The sequence below is a fragment of the Sminthopsis crassicaudata genome, chromosome 3, assembly GCF_048593235.1.
Source record: "Sminthopsis crassicaudata isolate SCR6 chromosome 3, ASM4859323v1, whole genome shotgun sequence".
Classification (NCBI taxonomy): domain Eukaryota; kingdom Metazoa; phylum Chordata; class Mammalia; order Dasyuromorphia; family Dasyuridae; genus Sminthopsis; species Sminthopsis crassicaudata.
The window spans coordinates 457350032-457372992 of record NC_133619.1 but is presented as its reverse complement, the minus strand read 5'-3'; the positions used below and the strand labels follow the sequence as shown (position 1 = coordinate 457372992).

The following is a 22961-nucleotide window of genomic DNA, read 5'->3' as shown; positions in this document are numbered from 1 at the left end:
TATCTTTCTTTACCCTCTGCCCTTTCATTCAAATCCTAATCTTTCCTTCTTTTTTATGATTACATTTACTGCAACTTTATTTGATTAAACAGTACCGAAGTATTGTTTCCATTTTACAAAGAGATAGGGTATGTGATTTGTCAGAAACCATATAATTATCCCTAAAGAGTAGAGGAATAATATTTTACTCCCTACTTTATTATATAACATTGAAACAATACATTATCCTTATAAAGGCCATAGTGTGTGTGTGTGTGTTGTGTGGTGTGTGTGTGTGTGTGTGTGTGTGTGTGTGTGTGTGTGTGTGTGTTGTGTGGTGTGTGTGTGTGTGTGTGTGTGTGTATTTAATTTTTCCTTTTAAAAGACATTTTTTCTCAATTACATGTAAAGACAATTTTAAACATTTATTTTAAATAAAATTTTGAGTTCTAAAATTTTCCCTCCCCTTTCTCCTCCCCAAGATAGTAAGCAATTTGATATAGGTTATATATCTTATCTTTTCAGCCTCAACTCAAGTCTTCTTAATAAAGGGATTTATGTACTCAGTTTCCTCATCTGCTAAATAGGGCTAGTAATTGTACCTTACCTATCGTCCAGGATGGTTGTAAGGATCAAATAATGTCTGTAAACTATAAATGTTAGTTCAGCTCAGCACCATCCTGGTTCTGCCATTTATTGTTGATTGGACCTTTGATAAACACTTCTTTCAGGAATTCCGTTTTCAATGCTGTAAAGTGAAGGTGATGGACTAGACCTCCACAGTCCCTATAGTTGTAGATTTATGATCCTTCAAACATACTATTACATTGTATTTTTTTTTTATTATTATCATTATTACTGCTACTGTTAACTACAACTACTATTATTATCACTGCTATTATTCTAGGTATCCATTGCCTTAATATTAGAATACTAGAAGTAAATGTTTTTCAAAAACCTTAGCTGGCCACTCAAGGAGCAGCTGTGACATTGAGATGTGTTGGTATTATTTTTAGATTACAATGATTCTGTAATATTTCCTCCCAAGAGTGATAAAGATGCAGGATTCAGTTTCCTGAATTGTTAGCAAGACTGAAAGGCAGTTTCCATTAAAACCTTAAGAGAAAATAAAAAATTTCCACAATACAGTAGAAGGCAGAAAGCTTTAGAATTGCATAAAAAATAATAAGTACTTCAAAAATAAATTTTAAGTAGAAAATAGAACTCCATTTAGTCTCTGAAATCATACAGAAGGACATTTGAAGTAGATGAGGCTTTTTTTAAGTGTTATCTGATTTTGAGAGAAATTGCTAAAAAAAGGTTTCTTTTCCTTTTTATTGTAACTATTAACCTTTTAAACCCTCTTAAAAAATCAAATTATCCAGTTATTCCTTCCATGTATAACACTTGCTATTGATATTTTTTGACATACTTTAAAAAAAGTAGTTTTAATGTACTAGTCATCTCCTAATAAAAAATCCTCGCTTTGTTCAAATAGCTTCCTATAGTTATTGACAAAACATGTATCTTTTTAAAAATAAATTTTCATTATGAATTAGTCATCATGAAAAAGCAGTTTTCAAAATTATGAATTTCTATTATATGTAGTTTGTTGAAAACCTGTTTTTCTCCACTTTGGTTTCTGCTGAGTAGTGCCAAACAAATCATGAACTTGCACTGATCTTTAAAAAAAAGTTGGTGGGTTTTTATTACTCATAGGATCATAGATATAGATTTAGAACTTTAGAAGATGAAGAAATTGAGACCCAGGGAGGTTTTTGTGATGCCGACAAAGTCACCCATGTAGGAAAGTGTCAGATGATGAAATTTAAGGTCATTTCTCAGGCTAGGAAGGTCAAGTCTTTTTACATTTTATACCTGCTGCCTCTTTTATTTTTGACTCCTGTCTTAACTCTCGTGGCAAGTGTTCCAAATATTTTTTTTCTCCTCAAGGTCTGAACTTCCATAAACCTTGCTTATTCTAAAACCTTGCTCTAGTGTTCTTTCTCTCCTTCCTCAACTATATCCTCCCCAATATCTCCTTTCCATCAACGTCCAAGTATCCTTACATCAGCGGTCATAAGAAAGATCTTTCTTTACCTGTTCAGCTGCCATTCCATTTCTATTAAACTTGAAAAAAATTGCTTATCTGATTCTTTTATAGCTGTACAATCTTGTCAGTCATTTGCAGTCAGACGACCACCTCTCACAACTCTACTGAAACTATCTTCTCAAAATCACCATTGACTTTTTATTCTCCACATAAAATATTTTTGTCCATCCTTCATCTCCTGTGACCTCTCAGTAACCTTTAGCACCATTGATCTTTTTTTCTGTTGCATAGACTTTCATCCCATGCTTTCAGAGACATCACAATCTCCTTGTTCTGTCTGCTGCCATTCTTTCCCTTATCTGTCAATGTAGTTTTGTATTGCTGCTGTATTACATGCCAGAATTTTTCATTGGCTTTTCATATATATATATATATATATATATATATATATATATATATATATATATATATATATATATATATATATATATATACACACACATATATATACATATATATGTATATATACATACACACATATATAATATAGTCATATATATGTGTATATACAAACATGTATATATAATATATTCATTATTATATATGCATGTATTCACACATACATATATGTATATGTATGCACATATATTTGTACACATACTTGGGTACATGTAGTATACATACAGACACTTGCCATATATACATATAAGCATATGTAAAATATATGGATATACAAGCACACACATGAAAACATGTGGATATGCACACTGTAAGGACACACATGCAAATATATGGGTATACATACACATGTGTAAAGACAGATACAAATATATGTATTATAGATATATACACACGTGTGCATAAATGTACAAAGATGTACATATAGATATGTAGATATTTGTATATGTGTATAAACACAGATATATATGCATACACACAGGTGTCTTTTTACGCACATGTATCTGCATGTATTTAAATTTTATTTTGCTGTTCACATAGCCTCATGCACTCTGGGAATAGCTTATCTTTTTAGCTCTGTCTTACTGTTTTTCTCTTTCATGCATTTCATATTCCAGCAAATATAGATTGCTCTTTTTTTTTCTGCCAGAAATGCACTATATACATCTGCCTTCTCATCCACAATATCTTACCCCTTTATAGTTTCTCTTTGGAGCACTGAGATAAGAATTCCTTCTTCATCTCTTCTCTAGGAACAATGGCCTTTTTGGAATTATTTCCACTTTATGTTATTATAGATCCTGTAAATATAGTTCTCCAGGTTTTGGTTTCTTTAGATTCATCATTTCATACACATCTTTCTTTGTTTCTTTTTCTCTTTTTACTTTGCTAAAATATAAGCTTTGTGAGGAAGTTATTAGGGTTCCTGATCCCCCAGTGTTTCATATGAAAAGGTGCTTAATAAATTTTTTTAGAATAATTAAATTAACAAACTTTGGATGTTCATTTTAAAAAATTATGCTTGAGATCATCATTCATTAACATTTTTGATTCTGGAAACCCTGCCTGCTGAACATGTGCTGCTACATGAGTTAGCTGTCTTCAAAAGGATCCACTTCAACAAATATTTTATGATGTGCCTCTTTGTTCAGAGGCTAATCCTGTTGGAAATGCAAAGTTTAGGAAAGATAGGATTCCTGCCCTTATCGAGCTTAGAATTTTAGGCATATGTGAGACATTTGAGGGATTTGTTGGTTCTGGAGCCAATCAGGAATAAAGGTTTTTGTTTTTTAAATTTTAAATTTTAAATTTTTAAATTTAAATTTAAATACATTTAAATGATGGGGAATGTAAGCCATAGGCTATGTAGACCCACTGGGATTTTTGTAATTTTCGTTGGGAGTTGTGTTGTCATGTCTACTGATCACTGAATTAGACTTGGGAGAGACTTCAGAAATAATCTGTATAAAGTATGGGAAAAAGGATCATTAAAAGTGAATCTTTAAAATGTTCTCTAATAGCTCTTCATGTTGGAGAATCGAAGTAACTGGTCGTGGTGGTGTGTGAAATGTGTAAAACCATATGGGCTTTTAAAATTATTAAAGACTTAAAAGAACTGCACCAATAGTGAGATGAATTTGTATAGAATGCCACAATAGAAATAATAATAATAGCATTTGTATACTGATTAAGTTTTTCACATACTTTTACAAACATCTCATTTTAGTCTTACAACAACCATGAAAATTTGATACTGTTTAAAAGTGTACAATGTATGGTACAAAGCAGGCACTTGTGAAATGATTGATGTCTCCATTTGCCTATGTAAATTTGGGCAAGTCACTTAATTCAGATTCCTCATCTCTACTACAATGAGGTTGGATGAGATTACTTTTCAGGTATCTTCCATCTTTTCATTTAGTCTAATGTTAAGTACATTATAGACTCTACAATCTTCTAACATTCTTGTTTAATGACTTGTAGTGAGAAGGAATCCTCTCTTTTTAGTCTATGATACTTTTGGACAGCTTTTATTGTAGGAAATAATTTTATTTCATTTTTTTACATCAACTATAAATCTACCTCTTCGTGACTTTCACTGATTTCTCCTATTTTTGCCCTCTGGGGCCAAGCAGAAGTCTTAATTTTTCTTCTCTCTGACAGCTCTTCTTAGACTACTTCCTTTCTCTAGGATAAATACTACCAGTTCCTCCAATTGCTCTTTATGTGGTGTGGTCTTTAGACCTCATCATCTTGGTGCTTGGCTGGACTCTGAGAGATATTCCAGTTTCAGTGACCCTCCTTAAAATATGGCACCCAGAGCTAAGCAGAGTATTCCAAATGTGGCTTGCCTGCACAAGTACAGTTACTTTCCTTCTTGTGAATATTCTTCTTCTTGATGCAACCACATTTCATATTAAATTTTTTTGGGTACTGCATCCACACTACTGACTCAGTGAGTTTGCGGGTCACTAAAATCCCCAGATCCTCTCCCCCTCAATGGGCATCTAGTCACAGATTACCCATCTTGAACTCCTGACATTAATATTTTTTTAAAGTCAAGTGTAGGTGTTTAGCTCTAGTCTTATTAAATTTCATAACAGTATATAGAATTGTCTTTTTCTCTGCTGCCCCATAGGATCTTTTTTTTAAATATACTTATGGCTCTCTGTGACCCAATTTGGTCATGGAATATTGATAGGACCTATAAATGGTGTTTTGGATGGGTTGTTGGGGAAAAGAGTGAACTGCCTTTGGAATAAAGGGAGAAAGGGGAAATTTTGGAGTAAACTCTAGGAAATTAAGACTGTTGTCACACTGAAAAAAGAACTGTGACCCCAAATAAGCATTTTGTATACATATAGTCTTTTATATTCTGTATTTTAGAAGAGAAAAATACAGCCATCATAGAAATCTTTCAGACAGAGCCCCCTAATCATGTCATTTAGAACAACTGGGTTTCATGGAATGTGGTTTGAGAGATGCTACTCTAAGCTTTTATTGAGGACTCACATACTTGCTACACACTGAAGGGTCAAGGTAAAAGTAAGATAGTGGTGGTGGGAATAAAGTAAGTTTTTTTTTTAATTGACTTAATGTAGATTGTAACTTATTTTCTGAAAGAAAAGACCTGAGGTAGAATTTTTCCTCTCTCCGAGGTTATAGCTGTAGTTGTTTTAGGGCCTCCCTGGCAATTCCTGATGGCTCTCATCTCCTCCTTTTTGGCCTCCTGTAATTATAGCATTTGGCCCTTCTAACCCATGTAGGACTGAATGCAGAATCCAAACTCTGTGATCTGGCCACCACAAAAACAGGCTGCCAGGGATAAGCCTTCTCTCAGGAAGCTGCCTCCCCTTGAGGACTCTGTAATTTATTTTGGGTCCTTTGACAATTTCTTAAGCTCTCTTTCTTTCCTATTTTTTTCCTGTATTATTCTTTCCCAAAGTTTGGTTTCCTGTCTTCCTAGGAGCAGTTAAACTATAATGGGCAGTTCTAGCTGGGGAAAAGGAGGATGGACTCGGGGGGAGGAGGGTAAAGAGTCTTTGTGGATCACAAATTGAAAATGTCATTTGAAGAAGCTTTACATGTTTTTTGGATCCAAGAATTCTTATTTATGCTTTGTCAGCAGAGAGATGCTGCCTTACTTTTGAGGTACTGTAGGCCAACAAGGACTTTTCTGAGCCTCACGGATGTGCTTGTTAGCAGGTACAGTATCTCCTTTTCTTCTGCTTAGGTGGGCTGTGAGAAAAGAGAATTGGCTGAAGATCTGTGGCAGCTGAAAGTCTTGAGTGTGTCTTTCTTCGCTATTGAGTCTTATTTAAACAAAGCTTCCTTACCAGCCCTGCAGATGAAGAAGCAGGTGATGTCTTTTATGGGAGAGGCAGGTATTGGGCTTCTCACCAGGTGGAGCTATCCAACTGTGAATGGTTAAAGACCAAGTTGGCTGAAGTAGACACCCTAGGCAGCTCTACCTGGGAAGCTAAGAATCCCTTTTTGGATGGATGAATGTGACTAAATGGAATTAGAGCCTTTTAAAGGAAAGTAGCCAACCTGAATGTGGGGCAGCCACACTTTCATATGTTAGTAAGTCATGTGTTATACTTAAACTGGTCATAAAATTATATATCTTTTGGCTAAAGGGGGATTCATCTAATTTAGATCTCTTAATGTCAGACAAAACTGATCTAGAGAGGTTGCCACTTGTTCTAGTTCACATAGTCAAGAAGCTGGGACTTAATCCAGATTTTCTTTCTTTTTTTTTTTTTCTTTTTAAAAATCCAGATTTTCTAACCTCAAATCCAGTATACCCTTCCCCCCACCCCCTCCCAATAGACCAACCTATTGATTACTTTTCAAATGGAAGGGAGAAAGTGACAGATTCCCTAATGAGAAGGTAGTTATGAGTTTGTTTTTTTTTCTGGAAGATTTTTTTCTTCCTGGAGTTTCTAGGCTAGCATTTGCGTCTTTATGTAACAGTGCTGGGCTTGATTTAAATCCCAGCTCATTGCCACTTATTATGTGATCTGTGAACCTATAAACTGGGCCCAGACTTTTGAACTGATTTTCAGCATTGCTGTCCACCCAGAGAAAAACTCTGGAGCTTCTTTCTCATCTTTGAAGTCCTGATGATGGGTTGGGGGATGGTGGGATGGTGCTGTGGGGTAAGGGTGGGCATGCTCCTCTAGAGCTCCTAATTAAACAGGCTCCAAGGGAAAAAAGTGTCCTCCGCCCAGCCTGTGCATGCACAAACCTATTAGTACTCTGGTGTCCTGCCAAGATACTTCTGTTGGCTCATACGTGATTCCACAGGATAAAGCCCTTCCTTTTGGCATTGTAGGCTGGCAGCAGTGCTGTGAGAGATTTGAGTTGGGACAGAGCCTGGCTTTCGATGTGTTTGAGCATGGGGAGTATCCTAAAAAAGAACCTTCTTCAAATTCCAGGGCAGGTGTGGCAATCCAAGGGAGACTGACCTTGAGAAAGTTCAGGTTAAGTAAGGCCTGAGAAACTGGTTGTGTGGGGGGACCTTTTTATTTAGTCTTCAGATAGTCTTTTTTAACCTTGCTGTGACATCGATTGATCACTTCCTTTAGTGGTCTTGTAAGGATCACTTTAAAATCATGATTTTAAAAAGCATATGTTATCACTTTAGCGCATGGTGTTTCTCTTAGTGTTCCTAAATGAGTTATTGGAAAATGTACTCGTGGTGTCAACATGGAAAGTCTGTTAAGAGTAAGAGGATAGAAAAGTCTTTAAAGTTATTGACTTGTCTTCTACTAAATCTTTTTATTCTTTCCTTTGGCTAGAGTAGACCCGGCCCTATCATAGCTTCGGAGCTGGAGGTGTACTTCAGAGGACAAAACCTCACTTTACAAATAAAGAAATTGAGACACAGGGAAGTTAGTAGGTAGTAAGGAGGCTTCAGAGGGTAGTATTTGAGTCCAGGTTCTCTTGATACCAGAGTGGCTGCCCTTCCTATTCAGTTCCCCCACTTCTCTTTGAAGACGTCACCATTGATGTGGTGCCTGAGGGCTGGGGAGGCTTGCAGCTACATACTTGGGTTAGTTCTGCTTTCCTTATGGAGCGCTGTTTTTCTTTTTTCCTGTTCTCTCTCCAGCTCTCGGCGGTTGGCTTGCCCAACGGATGGTGTTTGGTGGTCTTCTTAAAGGCAACAACAGCCCTTTTTATAACAGTGTCTCAGGGTGAGGTGAGGTGAACAAGGATATAGTCAGACTTGTCTTTAATGAGGTATTATACAAAGAGCTGTTGGACACAGGCAAGAGGGCCCTGCTTGAATTTCAGCTCTGCCACATTGATCATTCTTTTTTGAAATGTTATTTATTTGCTGTTATGTTAGTCAGATTTATTTACCAAGGTTACTGAATTCATAGAATCATTTTGTTGTATATTTTTCTCAATTAGTGGATCCTAAAAGTACAGCTACTATCATGGGGAGGGTTTTTTAATGCTGTAAAGGGACCTTCATCCCTGAGAGTTAGGTACATTAGAGTCGGAGGCAAAGGCCGGAGGTTCAGATCCTGATTCAGAAGCCTCCTTGCTTGTCGTTTAGTTTCTGAGTTTTTTTCCACCTCCATAAAATGAAGATGATGATACTTGTATTACTTAGCTCATGGGTTTTTAAAGAAATCTCAAAAACTAGTAAAGAAAGAAAGAAGTTACTGCTTAATAAACGTAAGCAATGCCAATTTTAAGGGTTCTTTTGGACAGCTGGCGTGCCAGCCTTGGAGTCAAGAAGACCCATCTTCCTGAGTTTAATCTGTCTTCAGATACTTACTAGCTGTGTGACCCTGGGCAAGTCACTTAACTGTTTGCCTCAGTTTCCTCATCTGTAAAATGAGCCAGAGAAGGAAATGGCATCTTTGCCAAGAAAACCCCAAATGGTGTCATGAAGATTCAGACATGACTGAAAATGGCTCAACAAAAAGGATTGTGTCATTTGGTTGGTTTTCCTGTCTCTTTCCATATTCCAGTTCATCCTTCATTCAGCTGTCAAACTAACCTTCTTAAAATTCAGGTTGGATCACGTCAGGCCTCTCTCTTTTCCATTTCAGGTAGCTGCCTTGGCTCCCTATTATTTCCAAGATCAAATATAAAATCCTTTGTTTGCTTTTTAAAACTTCATTTCCCTCTCTATTTCCTTTTCTTCTAATCAAGATTTTTCCCAAACTCTGAGAATATTAAGAATATCTGTTAATGTTATAAAGAATGTTAAAATGTATCTTTAGATATGACTTTTATGAAATGTAAACATGGATGAAATATACACATTCTACATTTAATTCTTTTTGTACATACATACATATGTATACACACACATGTAGCCAGAAGGAATGTGGAATGGATTATTCCCTATATTCAGAAACCACTGCAAACAGCTCTATTTCTGTGGAGGATACTACTCCCAGTCATCCCGAGAGGTAACCTTATAAATCATCCTTCACTCTTCTTCAGCTCTCTACTCTATCCCCCATATTCAGCCATTCAGAACAGGTCCTGTCAGCTTGCAATCTGTAATGATTTCATATTTGTCCTCTTTTCTCTATTCAACTGTTACCACTGTGGAGGTCCTTATCTCTCTCATCTGACTGTTCTACTCACTTCTTAATTGGTTTGCCTCCTTCTAGTTTCTCTTTATTCCCACTTATTCTACACACTGCTGTCAAAATAGATCTGATCATTCTTTTTTTTTTTAAACAAAAATTTTTTTATTAATTTTTTGTAATTATAATATTTTCTTTGATAGTACAAATTCATAGGTAATTTTTTTTTTTTTTTTACATTATCCCTTGTACTCCCTTCTGTTCCGAGTTTTTCCCCTCCTTCCCTCCACCCCCTCCCCTAGATGGCAGGCATTCCCATACATATTAAATATCTTATAGTATATCCTAGGTACAATATATATGTGCAGAACCGAATTTTGTTGTTGTTGTTGTTGTTGTTGTTGCAAAGGAAGGATTGTATTCAGAAGCTAAAAATAATCTGGGAAGAAAAACAAAAAAACAATGCTCACAGTAGTTTACACTCATTTCCCAGTGTTCCTTCTCTGGGTGTAGCTGATTCTGTCCATCATTGATCAATTGGAATTGGATTAGCTCTTCTCTATGTTGAAGATTTCCACTTCCATCAGAATACATCCTCATACAGTATCATTGTTGAAGTATATAATGTAGATCGGATCATTCTGCCTTTCCACTAAATCTTCAGTAGTTCCCCTATTCCTTTTAGGATAAAATACAAACGCAGGCTGGCATTGAAGGCTCTACAAGTTGTCACCTTTCCACCTAATTTTTACCTCTTTCCTTCATGACATCCCTGTCTGAGCCAAACCAGAATATTTGACTCCCTTGGTAACCTTGCCTTCCTCTATTCACACAGATATCCCCTTTTTCTACTATCTCCCAAGTTGTTAGTGCCTTCTTTCTTGTACTCAGTTTACATTTTAATATTACTAATTTGTATACATGTTATTTCCTCTTTCTCTCTTCCCCTACTGTAAGCTTTTTTGAACCATTTTTTTGTTTTTATATATCCCTAGCAATTAGCATAATATCTTGTTTGTAGGAGGGACTTTCAAAGCTCTGTTCCACTTAAATCCAATTCATACGAGTCAGGACTTCACCTTTGAGGTGTATTTTGTGCTTTTTAAAAAGAAGGGTGAACAACAACTCAATACTGTCATTTATCTATATTCACATATACACTTATGTATAAATAAAATTTCATTTACAATTATCTCTTTTATTCCCATTCGCTAATCCTGATTTCAGATTAGTGAGATTTTTACTGTAATTGAAAGGAGACCAACTTCCTACCAAATTCTATAGTTTATACAACCAAAAAAAGGTAATTTTATGTAATTTTACCACTTGACCACTTTTGCTTTCTAGATTATTATTAATTGTTATTGACATGTGAATGTTTAAATTTGTTTCCCATCCTTCCAAAACTTTCTGTTGCTAGAATGCTTTGAAGTCCGTCCCCAAACCATGCTTATTAAAAAATAATAACAATAATCTTAATGAATGAGAGTAATTGGGACAAATAAATGTAGTGAACTTGAAAATTTAATCATTTTATTTAAAAATAGCTGTAAGATGTAAGAAGAGATGCTGAATTTTCATACCAACAATTATTTAGGCTTAGAGAAAATAGCCTTACTGTGGAGTTGAAGCTCAAAGCAGGCTGGTTGTAACTTGGTTGATTATGTGGATTCTGGCCACATTCTTGTCACTGATGTGGGGAGGCAGGACCAGGAATAAAGCTAAAAAGTTTTCAGGATGTCCAAAGCTCTCTTCTCTTCTTCCTCCACTCCTCAGACATTTGAAATGTTGATTCTAGAGACCTGTGGTTTTGGAGATATGATGGCTTTGAGGGCTTTCTGGCATTTTAAATATTTAAAGGTTAGAAGAGTGGAGCCTGATGGTGAAGGCTGCTAACTTACTTTCTCTTCTTTCCATGGGTATTTGGGGGTGGAGGTAAGAAGGCTGTATAATGTCTCCCTGATTTTGAAATGCCAGTGACATGCCATCCTCTCTGCTCCTTAGACAGCACATCTCCTTTAACAGAATTTAGTTATCTAGGTTATTACCCTGTTCTCCCTCCCCCCATACAAATCCCAAATGGTTTTTTAATACATAAAATTTGGGAACCTTTTCTAAGTAAAGTGGTTGGGTTCTGTGGTGAATATCCTGTTTTATCTAATTTTTAAGATTTGAGAAATCTCATCCTTGTAATAAATTTTGTTAAAGGCTTAGCCCAGTTGATTAACAGAATATTTTTAAATAAGACTCCCCTCAAATAACAAGCATTTATTTCTTTCCTCTTACCCCATTTGAAGGAAAAAAAGGAAAAACAAAATCTTTATAGCAAACATACCAATTCCCATGTTGGTCATTGCCAAAAATCTGCGTCTCATTTTGCATATCATTTTGCATCACATTTTTTTTTTTTTAATCAGGTAATGGGTGACATTTTTCAAACTCAGCTTTTGGAATCATGATTGGTCATTGCATCAATCAGAGTTCATTCTTAAGTATTTGAAAATTGTTTTTTCAAGGTTACCTAACTTCATATCTAACAGGAGCTTATGATGTAGTTGATTTGAAAGAGAAATAAGAGAAGAGATTAAAGGAGAAAAATTTGTTTGGATTCAGTGGTGCATACAGAAATATTAGGGTGAAAAGGTGTTCCCTTTCCTCGGTGAGCCAATTTTGGAACTCTTCAGTACATTAAATCTATACAGGACTCAATTTTCCAGGATGTTGTTAATATTAGAGATTAGCTTTTAAGATTAATATTTTAGTCGAGTAAACTAAACACACACACACAGTGCCTCTACCATGTAGCCGATATTTGTTAGGAATTTTTTGTACTGTATGTAACTAGTTTAACCAGTTCATGTTGCCAAGCTAAACATTCCCTTGCTGTGCCATAATGTGTACAATTGTTGAACCATGTTATAAACTTTTAAACTTAAAGTGATCCAAGATGACATTTTGTCTACAGTTGTAGGCATATGGTCATCTTAAAGGAATTGGGCCATTGCATTTGAAACAACTGGCTAAGTTTGTGGAGCTCAGGAATATTTAGAAATTAAGGTGGAAGTCTTTCTTTTAAGGATTCCGAATGGCTCTGAGCTGCAGGTAAAACTGGGAACCCAAAGTCTTGTTGAAACACATTTTTAAAACTGATATAGAAGTAATCATCTTAGAAGAAATAGATTATAAGGACAGGCTCTTATATAACATGATGTAGTGGAAAGAATCAGGAAAGCTGGGTTTGCAGTTGGGTAGATACTAAGTGCTTAATGAATGAATGCTTGCTGATTGATTAATTATCAACCTTACAGGGCTTTTTGAAAGAGGTGCTTTATAAAATCTTGAAGTAATTTGTAAATGTGAGTAGTGTTACATTTCTGATTCAGAGACTTTAGAATGTACATGTACTTATCTTTTTAATAATAATAATAACTGGCATTTACTGGCATGTATTACTTTAAGATTTGAGATGTTTGCCAATATTATCTCATGTAATACTCACACAAATTCTAAGAGATAGGTGCTGTTATTTTTCCCATTTTAGAGACCAGGGAACTGAGATTGAGGAAGGTTAAGTGACTCCCCCCATCAAAAAAGCTGGTAAATATTTGGTGTAAAAAGGTGTTTTTTTTTTTTTTTCCTTTGAGCTAATTTTGGAGTTCATTAGCACATCAGATCTATTCTACATAGAAATGAATATTCCAGGTCATCATTAACATTAGAGATTAGCTTTTGAGATTAAAATTTTAGTCAAGTAAATTAAAAATACACATATCTAAGTCTGAATTTGAATTCATATATTCTGGATTCTAAGTCTACTCTGCACACTTGTACCATTTAAGCTGCCTCTGTGTGGGGTAAAAAACACATGAATCTGGATGATATAAGGGGGGTATTTTCCCTCGAGCATTTAAAATTTTTGTTAAAGTAAAGAAAGCAGGTACAAACTGCATTTTTGGTTTTTTGCTGATTTTTTTTTTTCTGTGAAAGCAATCTAATTTGAAAACAATCATTATTGCAAGTATTTGTTTAATTTTATGAATTTTAACAAAGAGTTTTGGAGGATTTATGGACTTTTAGAGCTGAAGGTCAATTTCAACATCTAGTCCAACTGCTTGTTTCAAGGGTGCCTTGCCTTTGACTAAATCCCAAGGGTGAGATCATGGGTCCCAACAGTGATTACCTCAGTTCCATTTCTGATCATCCCAGTCTGGAGTGGCTCTTCTTTTCTCCTGTCTCGTAGTGGTGAGAGGCAGCAGACTTGGATTCTAGTAGATTGATTTTATTGCTACCTTTTGGAACCTTACTGTTCACCATATGACTCAGTTTTTGAAAGTTATTTGTGTCTCTTTGAGATTTGGTGGGTGATCTGTTTTTGACAGTTTGTTTAATAACTTTAATTATTCTAGCGAAATTTTAACCAAATGATGCTCTCAATCTTCTCCCAAAGGCCCCTAAACTCATCCTAGCCTCTTCAAATTTAATTACTTTCAGCATTGTTTTGTCCTACCTTCTCAAAGAAGACCATAACATCAGTGTGATGATGCCATGACATGCAAGTGAATTGGATTTAAGTGAGGGAGAGCTGTGCAAAGTCACCTGCCTTACTTTCCTCTCCAGAGCCCTCTGGGACCAGTGGCCAGACATAGATCAGGATAACTGGATGTAGTGGGAGACCCTGGAATTTTTAAACTATGGCCTTCCAGCTGGTCTCAGTTTGAGCTGAACCCATTCAGTGATTAAGGCTAGTTAGCAACTGAGGCCAAAAAAAAAAAGAAAAAGAAAAAAGAAAAAAAAAGAAATCTGGGAGGGGAAAAAAACCTTCAGGTTTCTGGACAAAACAGAAATGATTGCTATTTACATTCACTCTTCGTTTTAATATATAATGTATATAGCGTAGGGTAAAGTATATAGGGTTAATATAATATAATTTATAATGTTGATGTGTGTTGGTGGTATCAAAATATAATTTAAAAGTATATGTTTTAGCCATTGATGATGATGAAAGTATATTTGGGTTAATTTTGTGACAAGACCAAAAGTAGAAGTACAAATCAACCTTATTTTGTCATTCTTCAAATCATTAAGTCTTTGTTTTGTCAATCCTTCCCCCACTCTTCTGCATTCTGCTACACCCCCCCACCCTCTTCTTTTAAGGGAATAGAACTTTTATGCTTTTTTTTCTGCATGACTTTCTTCTTGAACTAATTTCTAATGTGGAAAGGGTTTTTTTCAAGGAATGTATGAAAATAGTTACTATGTTGTATTCTAAGAGGCATCTTGGTGGTTGGAAGAATGTTTGCTTTAAGATCTGAGTTTTAAGTACTGTCGTGACATTTTATGTATGTGTGCAAGTATATATGTGCAGTATACATCTATATAAATGTGTAGTATATAAAACACATTCACAAACATATAAAGTGATCATTGCCGCATGACTTAATTTTTTCAGTGCTTCCAAGCAATTTTATCCTGACAGAAATTTAGAGGAATTGCTAATCTTTGTCCATGAAGGGAATTTCCTTACTGATGGGAATTTCTCAGATTATAAAATAATGAGCCCAGGCCAAGAAAAATAAATGTAGTATGCTAAAGTTGCTTTCTCCAATTTGTTCCTTTATAAGCAGCTTAAATCTTTTCTTGTAATCCATCATGTTATTAATTCAATTAGCAAATTTTCTTCAGAAGGTAAAATAGTCCAAGTCAAATATATTATGTTTGAAATTAGTGGAGTAGTAATCATAGAGATTTTCCTCTGTTTTTCAAGATGACATAGCAAAAGCACAAAGACTTGATGTATTCCTAGTTAGAAATGAATCTAGTTAATGTCTGGTTTCTGGGGTTTTTTTGGTTTTTTTTTTTTTTTTTGTTGTTGTTGTTGTTGTTTTTTTTTTTTTTTTTGTTTGGTTTTTTTTGTACTATACTGACTTTTTCACTTAGATGTACGAGATTAGTGAAGCCTGTTAATCAGGATTACTTTATCCATTTTTTATGTTCAGGCTCCATGCTTTCTTTTGATAAGCTTCCATTCTACTTGAATGGAGAAGGAGGGATGAAGAAGGGACTTGTAATTTCATTGGTAGAGGAAACTCCCAGGAGAAGAAACTCTCTCTAGCAATGCAAGTCAGCAACTTCTTTGTAACTTATTATCTTAATTGTTCAGAGCACTGAGAAGTTGTGATTTGCCTAGAGTTGTATTTAGGGTTAGAATCCAGAGAGAGTAGAATTCTAATCATTGTCATCATACAAACAGCCTGGAGAGGTGGGTATCATTATTTTCCCCATTTTAGTCTACTAGAATTCTCTGGTTATAAGACTGATCTTCTCCTATTTGGTATGACATGACATGATTTCCTTAAATGGTAATTTTTCTCAGAGAATATTGACAAAGATTATGAGCAGAAGTCAAAGTGAATTTCAGTATAGCTTCAGAATATCTTAGGTAAGAAATAAAAAGAAAATGTTGATTCTGTATAACAATGCTTTTTTGCACTAATTAATGAAGGGATGTAATCTATAATCTATAGAATCAAAGTTTACCCTATTTTTTTTCAACTCATGTTTTGAATTTGTTTATGTGAACTGCACAGAAGATGTCCATGTTGGAGGTGACAGAATTTTGAGAGTGTTGAGAGATCAATTCTCAAGGTGTCTGAAAGAGGGGAAGATGATCGTTGGGGAAAAAAATCTGGAGCTGTTATTATTCAAAAAAGTTGAAAGATATCATTATCTACTAGTCCATAGCCTGCTTTCCCAGCTGCGTGTGATATGTATGAGATTAAAAGGCTGGTATCTGAAAGACAACCTTGAGAGAATATTAAAAGAGAAGAGTCAGGTTTTTGCAAGTAATATTCTAGAGTAGATCACATCTTTACCATTACACTGGTAAGTAGTATGGTAATTAAAAGATTTCACTGTGCTTTTTATTTGTTGATTGTTTAAAAAAAAAAAACATTTGATGTGGTAGAAAAGAATGTTGCCTTAAAGTGCCCCCTCTCATCAAACATTCCCCCATGTATATATCAAAGTTATACAAGATTCCTAATGTGATATAACAGAAAACTTTATTAAACTGCCTGCTTTTTCACATCCTGTGAAGCATAAAAGATACATATGTCCCTTGGAGGTGTTCCCTATTGTCATAGAGCAAATCCAGTGTAGGGTCCAAGTTGAGTGATTCCCTATAGAGGATGAAATCTTCAATGTTTCCTTTTTTGTTAATGATATGATATTGATTACATCAAACACTGGAACATTGGAGACTTTCCTAAATGAGATCTATGGTTTTTTGTTTTGTTTTGTTTTTTGGTCCCTGAGATAAGAGTCCCTGGAATTTTTTTTTTTTTTGATTAAAGCTTTTTATTTTTAAAACATATGTATGGATAATTTTTCAACATTGACTCTTGCAAAACCTTTTGTTCCATATTTTCCCCTCTTTTCCTCCCCTAGATGTCAGGTAATCCAATATATGTTAAATCCAACAGATGTATGTATGTTTATACAATTACCTCACAAGAAAAAGGGAAAAAGAAAACAAAATGCAAGCAACCAACCACAAAAAGAGTGAAAATGCTATATTGTGAACCACCCTCAGTTCCCACAATCCTTTCTCTGGGTGTAGATGGCTCTCATCATCACAAGATCATTGGAACTGGCCTCCATCATCTCATTGTTGGAAAGAGTCACGTCCATCAGAATTGATCATTGTATAATCTTGCTGTTGCCGTACATAATAGATCCATGGCTTTTCCAAAGAATTTGGTCAAATTTATCTAATCGGGAAAAACCAAATCGAAAAAAAAAATACCTTTTGTCCACACTGTGATTTACAATGGGATAGGCAACTTTATGAGGTTTGTTCATTGGTATAGCTATATCTTAGGTCCTACCATTAGAGAATTGAAGAGGAGAGTGGGCAATATTATCTCTGAGAAGTTGTCAAGTTCTCTTAATAACTTTAAGCTTTCCTCTGAAATAAAGATCTATCTTTTAAATGCCAATGTTATTCCAAGGATGTTGCTTTAGCTTTGAATTATGAAATTCTGCAGCCTTTGACGAATTACATTTGAATGGTAGACTCGAGCAGGATATTCAAAGAAATATCTGGGAGAATTGGTATAAACACAGTATTGTAAAGAATACTGTTAAAGGAATGTACAATCCAAAAAAGATGGGTTGGTCACCTGGCAAGAACAAGGGAGTATGATGGACAGCCCGCTTGTTCCATTTTATTAAGATTAGAGGTTGGCTAGGGGACTACTGACTACTTATTGGGTATGCTGTGGAGGGGATGCTCGTTTTCTTTTTCTTTCTTTCTTTTTTCTTTTTTTTTTACTATTCAACTTTTTTTATTTATAATTTTTTCACAGTATATATGCATGAGTAATTTTTAAAAATAATATTATCCCTTGTATTCATTTTTCCAAATTATCCCCTCCCTCCCCTTGATGACAGGCAATCGCATACATTTTACATATGTTACAATATAACCTAGATACAATATATGTGTGTAAATACCATTTTCTTGTTGCATGTTAAGCATTAGATTCCGAAGGTATAAGTAACCTGGGCAGACAGACAGTAGTGCTAACAATTTACATCCACTTCCCAGTGTTCCTTCTCTGGGTATAGTTATTTCTGTCCATCATTGATCAACTGGAAGTGAGTTGGATCTTCTTTATGTTGAAGATTTCCACTTCCATCAGAATACCTCTTCATACAGCATTGAAGTGTACAGCGATCTTCTGGTTCTGCTCATTTCACTCAGCATCAGTTGATGTAAGTCTCTCCAAGGATGCTCGTTTTCTTATAGATTGAGGTAGATGACTTAGGAAATCTCTTCTAACTCCTGAGATCCATGTTGGATCAGATAGCCCCTTTCAATTCTGATAGTCTGTCAATAGTAGGCCTTAAGAAAAGGAAAAGTTTAACACTATAAAAGAGATCTCTACATGTTTATTTTATACATGTATATTTGCTGCAAGATTACTTTATCAAACAGATTAAAACAGCAGAAATTGGTGACTATTAGATCCAGTAGCTATTTGCAATCTTTCAATTTTTTAGAGTGACAAAATCTTTTGATATTTTAGGAATATTAGGGAACTTTAATATCTGTTTATAGTATCCATATAATAAAAATATTTCATATTCTGTTTTCATGAGTACCTCTACAACAAGAGAAATTCATATCTGTTTAGTATGTGATTGTGAAAGAATAGTACATTTATGTACATTATTATGGAATAAATTTAGTCACTAACTGTAATCCCAACTATTTTAATTTTCAAACTTGTATGTGTGTGCATGTGCATGCTCTCATGCTGCTTTTCCTTAAAGGAAAGCAGTTGGAACACACATTATAAAGCTGTAAAAATATCTTTCATAATAGGCATGTAGAAATGATTTTGTTGTTATAGTTGAAAGCGTATAAGGATGCTTTTTGTTTAGGGTTTGAAAAGTATTGGTTTTAGAGCTCTTGTTTTTTTTTCTATATTGCCTCTTCTCTCTTGCCTTCCCTGCCCCCTTCCCCTAAAAAAAAAAAAGACCCATATCTGTTTGTGTGGTTTCTTTTTAAAATTGATGTACCATAGTGTAAGGATTGCTTCACAATACTGATTTTGTTCTTGGGATCCAAGATGTATTTATTTCATGCTGTCTTTATGTGGCAAGGGAGAGTGATGACAGAATCAGTGATCAAAGCTTTCACTGAAAATGCTTCTAAAGGCTTTAATTGACCCTTTCAGTAGTTCTTCAGAAAATAAAAATCTGAACCTTTATCATGACCCATTGGGGGCCTGCACCATACATACCTTCAGGCATGGATAATGTTGGAACATTGCAGTGGTGGTTAAAGTTTTATGGATATTCTAAAAATAACGTTAGTTGTCCTCATGCAAACTTCTCCTCATGTCCTCATTTTGTAAAATAAAAATCTAGCTGGAATATTTCCCATCTGACTGTGTTTTCACTTATTAAAAATTGTTCAAAATGGCTACACCAGTTCTTCTACAGTTTCATGTTGCTTAACCGTTTCCTCTAAAGATTTATTTTTTGGTCCCATTATTACAGTGGAAATATTAAATATGTGTGGTATCCTTATTAGTCTTTTTTTCTCCTTGAGGCAATTGGGGTTAAGTGACTTGCCCAGGGTCACAGCTAGGAAGTGTTAAGTGTCTGAGCCCAGATTTGAACTCGGGTCCTCCTGAATTCAAGGCTGGTGCTCTATCCACTGTGCCACCTAGCTGTCCTTCTTATTAGTCTAACAAATATATATTGCATTAATGAACCAAAAAAAATATAGAATTGCAATCAGGAGTCCCAGGTATGCTGAAGAAATCGAAGTGACTGTCATCTTCCTCTCTCCCACTTTCTTTGAATAAATAGTCCCTATCCATAATGGGTAACATTAGTATGATAATTTAAGATATATAGGGTACATTACACATGTTATCAGATTAGGTCCTCACAGCAGCCCCAAGGGATAGGTGCTATTATGTTCCCTCATTTTGCAAATGAGATTGAGAAAGGTGACTTTAGAAATCTCTGTCTCATGAATGTGACCTATAGTTTCCAGTTGGAAGAAGGAGGGTGAAAACCCAGGTCTTAAGTCTCTTTTTTGCTTCAGAATGACTTGCTTCATTTAGCTGGAAGACTTGATGCTAATTCTTCCAGACATACAACTTTTTTTCATTCTTCAAACGTTAAATGAACTCTGTTTTCATGTGACATCAACACATTTTGCATTTCTGTTTGTTCTGACAGCTTCTGCTTTTGTTATTTTTGTCTGTCTTAGACTATAAACTTCCTGAGGTTCATTTAACCTCTTTTGTGGAATGTCTACCATAGTTCCATGCACAAATATATAGGGTTATAGTAAATGTTTTGATATTTTTTGACTAAATACAAATCTTGCATATTGAATGATTTGAAAATTGTGAGACATTTCATTTGTCACCAGTGGTTTTCTCCTATGGACTTCCAGACCTGCTGGTAACATGCCAAACAGTACATTATTTTGTTTAAATTATCTTGTATTTATTTTGAATTTATGCTGTATACATGTATTTACATGTTGTCTCCTGTAATAGAACTTGAACTCCTTGAGATTTAAATTTTTGTTTGTATAACTTGGTATAGTGCCTGGCACTTAGTAGGCACCTGATAGGTATTAAATTCTTGGTACTAGTTATATCCATTTTCTTTAGCCTCTTTTTGTATCCCTACCCTTTGCACTAGTCCTAGAGAGTTAATATTTATTGCATTGAACTGAATGAATATGTGCATCAGTCTGAAAAAGATTGCTTAGAATGCCTGAGATCACTCCAAATGTAGTTTAGGAGAGTATGTTCTCTTAAGCATATCATTCTTTCAAGGACCTGTTTGCAACTTAGAATGAACTTCTATATTTATCTGTTTGCCTGTCTCTTTCTGTCTTCCTGATTCCCCATCTTAATATTTAAAAACCCAGTATTTCCCCCCCATATGGCCTTCCCCCCACCCCCATATATATATTTGATCATTTATTTTCTGCCATAATTTCAAAGTGTGCCCTGCCTTTGACTTTGTCAAAAACTCCACTGATACCCTCTTTAGCATTACCAAATACTATTTTAAAAATAGTTTAAAAATCAATTGGCCCCAAAGCATTTTTCATTAGTCCTTTCTATGCAACTTTTCTCATCAGATATTCAGATACTCTTTTGCTCCATGCTTATGCAAATAAACAAATAAAATGGTAGAAAACTAACGGTAGAATGCTAAGTATACCAGGCTAAGAAGTTGTTACTTGATTGGTTGTTAAGAGGGAGTCACTGATGATTTTTAAGTAGGGATGTGGCCTGATTTGGAGCTAAAATTCTGCTTATGTCATACTTTGGTTTTAAACTCAAAGGGTATCATCCACTAAGTTATCCATATTCTTGTTGATCATAAAGTCAGAATATTTTGTGGCTATATCTAAAATTTAAATCTACCCTCAAAGGTTGGGGATTTGTGACCACTGAGAATACTTAAAACAATGTGCCTCAGCCTCAAAATAATTCCAGAATAAAATTTTCTGGGCAGTGTTTGGCTCATGGAAGTAAATATGTAGCTTCCCAAGATGGCAGCTTTTGCAGGGGACAGTGCTTTATTTGAATGCATATGTTATGTTGCATTAAAAAACCCAATTAAATCCATTGTTCTTATTGCCTCGTAGTCTTCACACACATCTTTAGAGACTTAATGTTCATTGACTTTGCCCACAGAAAAAAGCAAACTTTAGGGATGGTACTGTTTTATAATTGGAGATTGAAGTCAAATCCCTGGTTGTTGGGTGGTGTTTGAATCCGTGATGACGTGAGAGCAACCACGGTGTACTTTATATTAATTATTTAAACAATATTCATGTTATGCATAATAAATGGGAAGCTCAAACTGTTGAAAAAGCCAAGGGCAGAGGGGATTAGGATTCAAAGTCATAGTTGTTTTGTTTCTCCTACACTCATGCGCCATTTTGCTACTTGTAAGCTGTTTTATAGGACCCATGAGTCTTTCAAACCTTGAGTTGATGGTGTTGTTTTTATAAATCCATTAGAAAAATGAAAGTGCCAATAATGGCATGTCTTTTAAAAAAAACAAAAAACAACAGGGCATCTATTGAAAAGGTTTTGATAGTTTTACATTTACCTGGAAAACAGAATTTCTGTTTAATCCATTATCTCAAATACTCCTTTAAAAAAAAAAAAAAAAGTGTGACCGTATCATTTCATTGTTTGGGTGTGTAAGTTTGACACGGGATTTTAGAGCTGAAGGACAATCTAACCTTAGCCCTAATTTATAGCTCCTTGTCTAAAACCGTGGAAGAGAACAGTGGTATTAAAGATAACTTTATTGGGGCAGCTAGGTGGTGCAGTGGATAGAGCACCAGCCCTGAATTCTGGAGGACCCAAGTTCAAATTTGGTCTCAGACACTTAACACTTCCTTGCTGTGTGACCCTGGGCAAGTCACTTAACCCCAGCCTCAGGAAAAAAAAAAGATAACTTTATTTACTGGAGTAGTTTTCAATAAAATAGTCTGGTAATTTAGCTTATGCTTCATGTATATATTTGATGAATTTATAGAATCATCAATTCTAGAGTTGAAAAAACTTAAAATTATCACTTTATCAAGGAGGAAACAGACTTACAGAGCTTATAACTATCATTATTTTAAAAAAGGTTTCTCTATTTCTAGCTTAATATTTTTCTTTTCTTACAACAATGTTAAGCTGCCTTTTATACCTAAGGCTGTGATTTCCCCTCCAACCCTTCGACACTTTTTTTCCTTCTAAATCAGGTAGATGCTTCTGGGTGTGGAGGTGTCATTTTTATGATACACAAGGTGTGTTCTTTAATGAAGATAAAATAATTTAAGATATAAACGTGAGCTTTGG

The 22961-nt window shown here is 35.0% G+C and overlaps 1 protein-coding gene across 5 annotated transcripts in view; it reads left to right on the top strand.

Moving 5' to 3' along the window:
- TANC1 (tetratricopeptide repeat, ankyrin repeat and coiled-coil containing 1) overlaps positions 1-22961 on the top strand; it is a 254161-nt gene that overhangs the window by 45904 nt on the left and 185296 nt on the right. For 2 of the 5 annotated variants that reach the window (XM_074303381.1, XM_074303377.1), the window contains exon 1: positions 6554-6574. The exons of the other annotated variants lie outside the window; for them this stretch is intronic. In XM_074303381.1, coding sequence (XP_074159482.1) covers positions 6569-6574 — 6 coding nt within the window. In that variant the 5' untranslated portion in view covers positions 6554-6568. Of the gene's footprint in view, positions 1-6553; positions 6575-22961 lie in introns of those variants that run through there. 5 annotated transcript variants of the gene reach the window in all.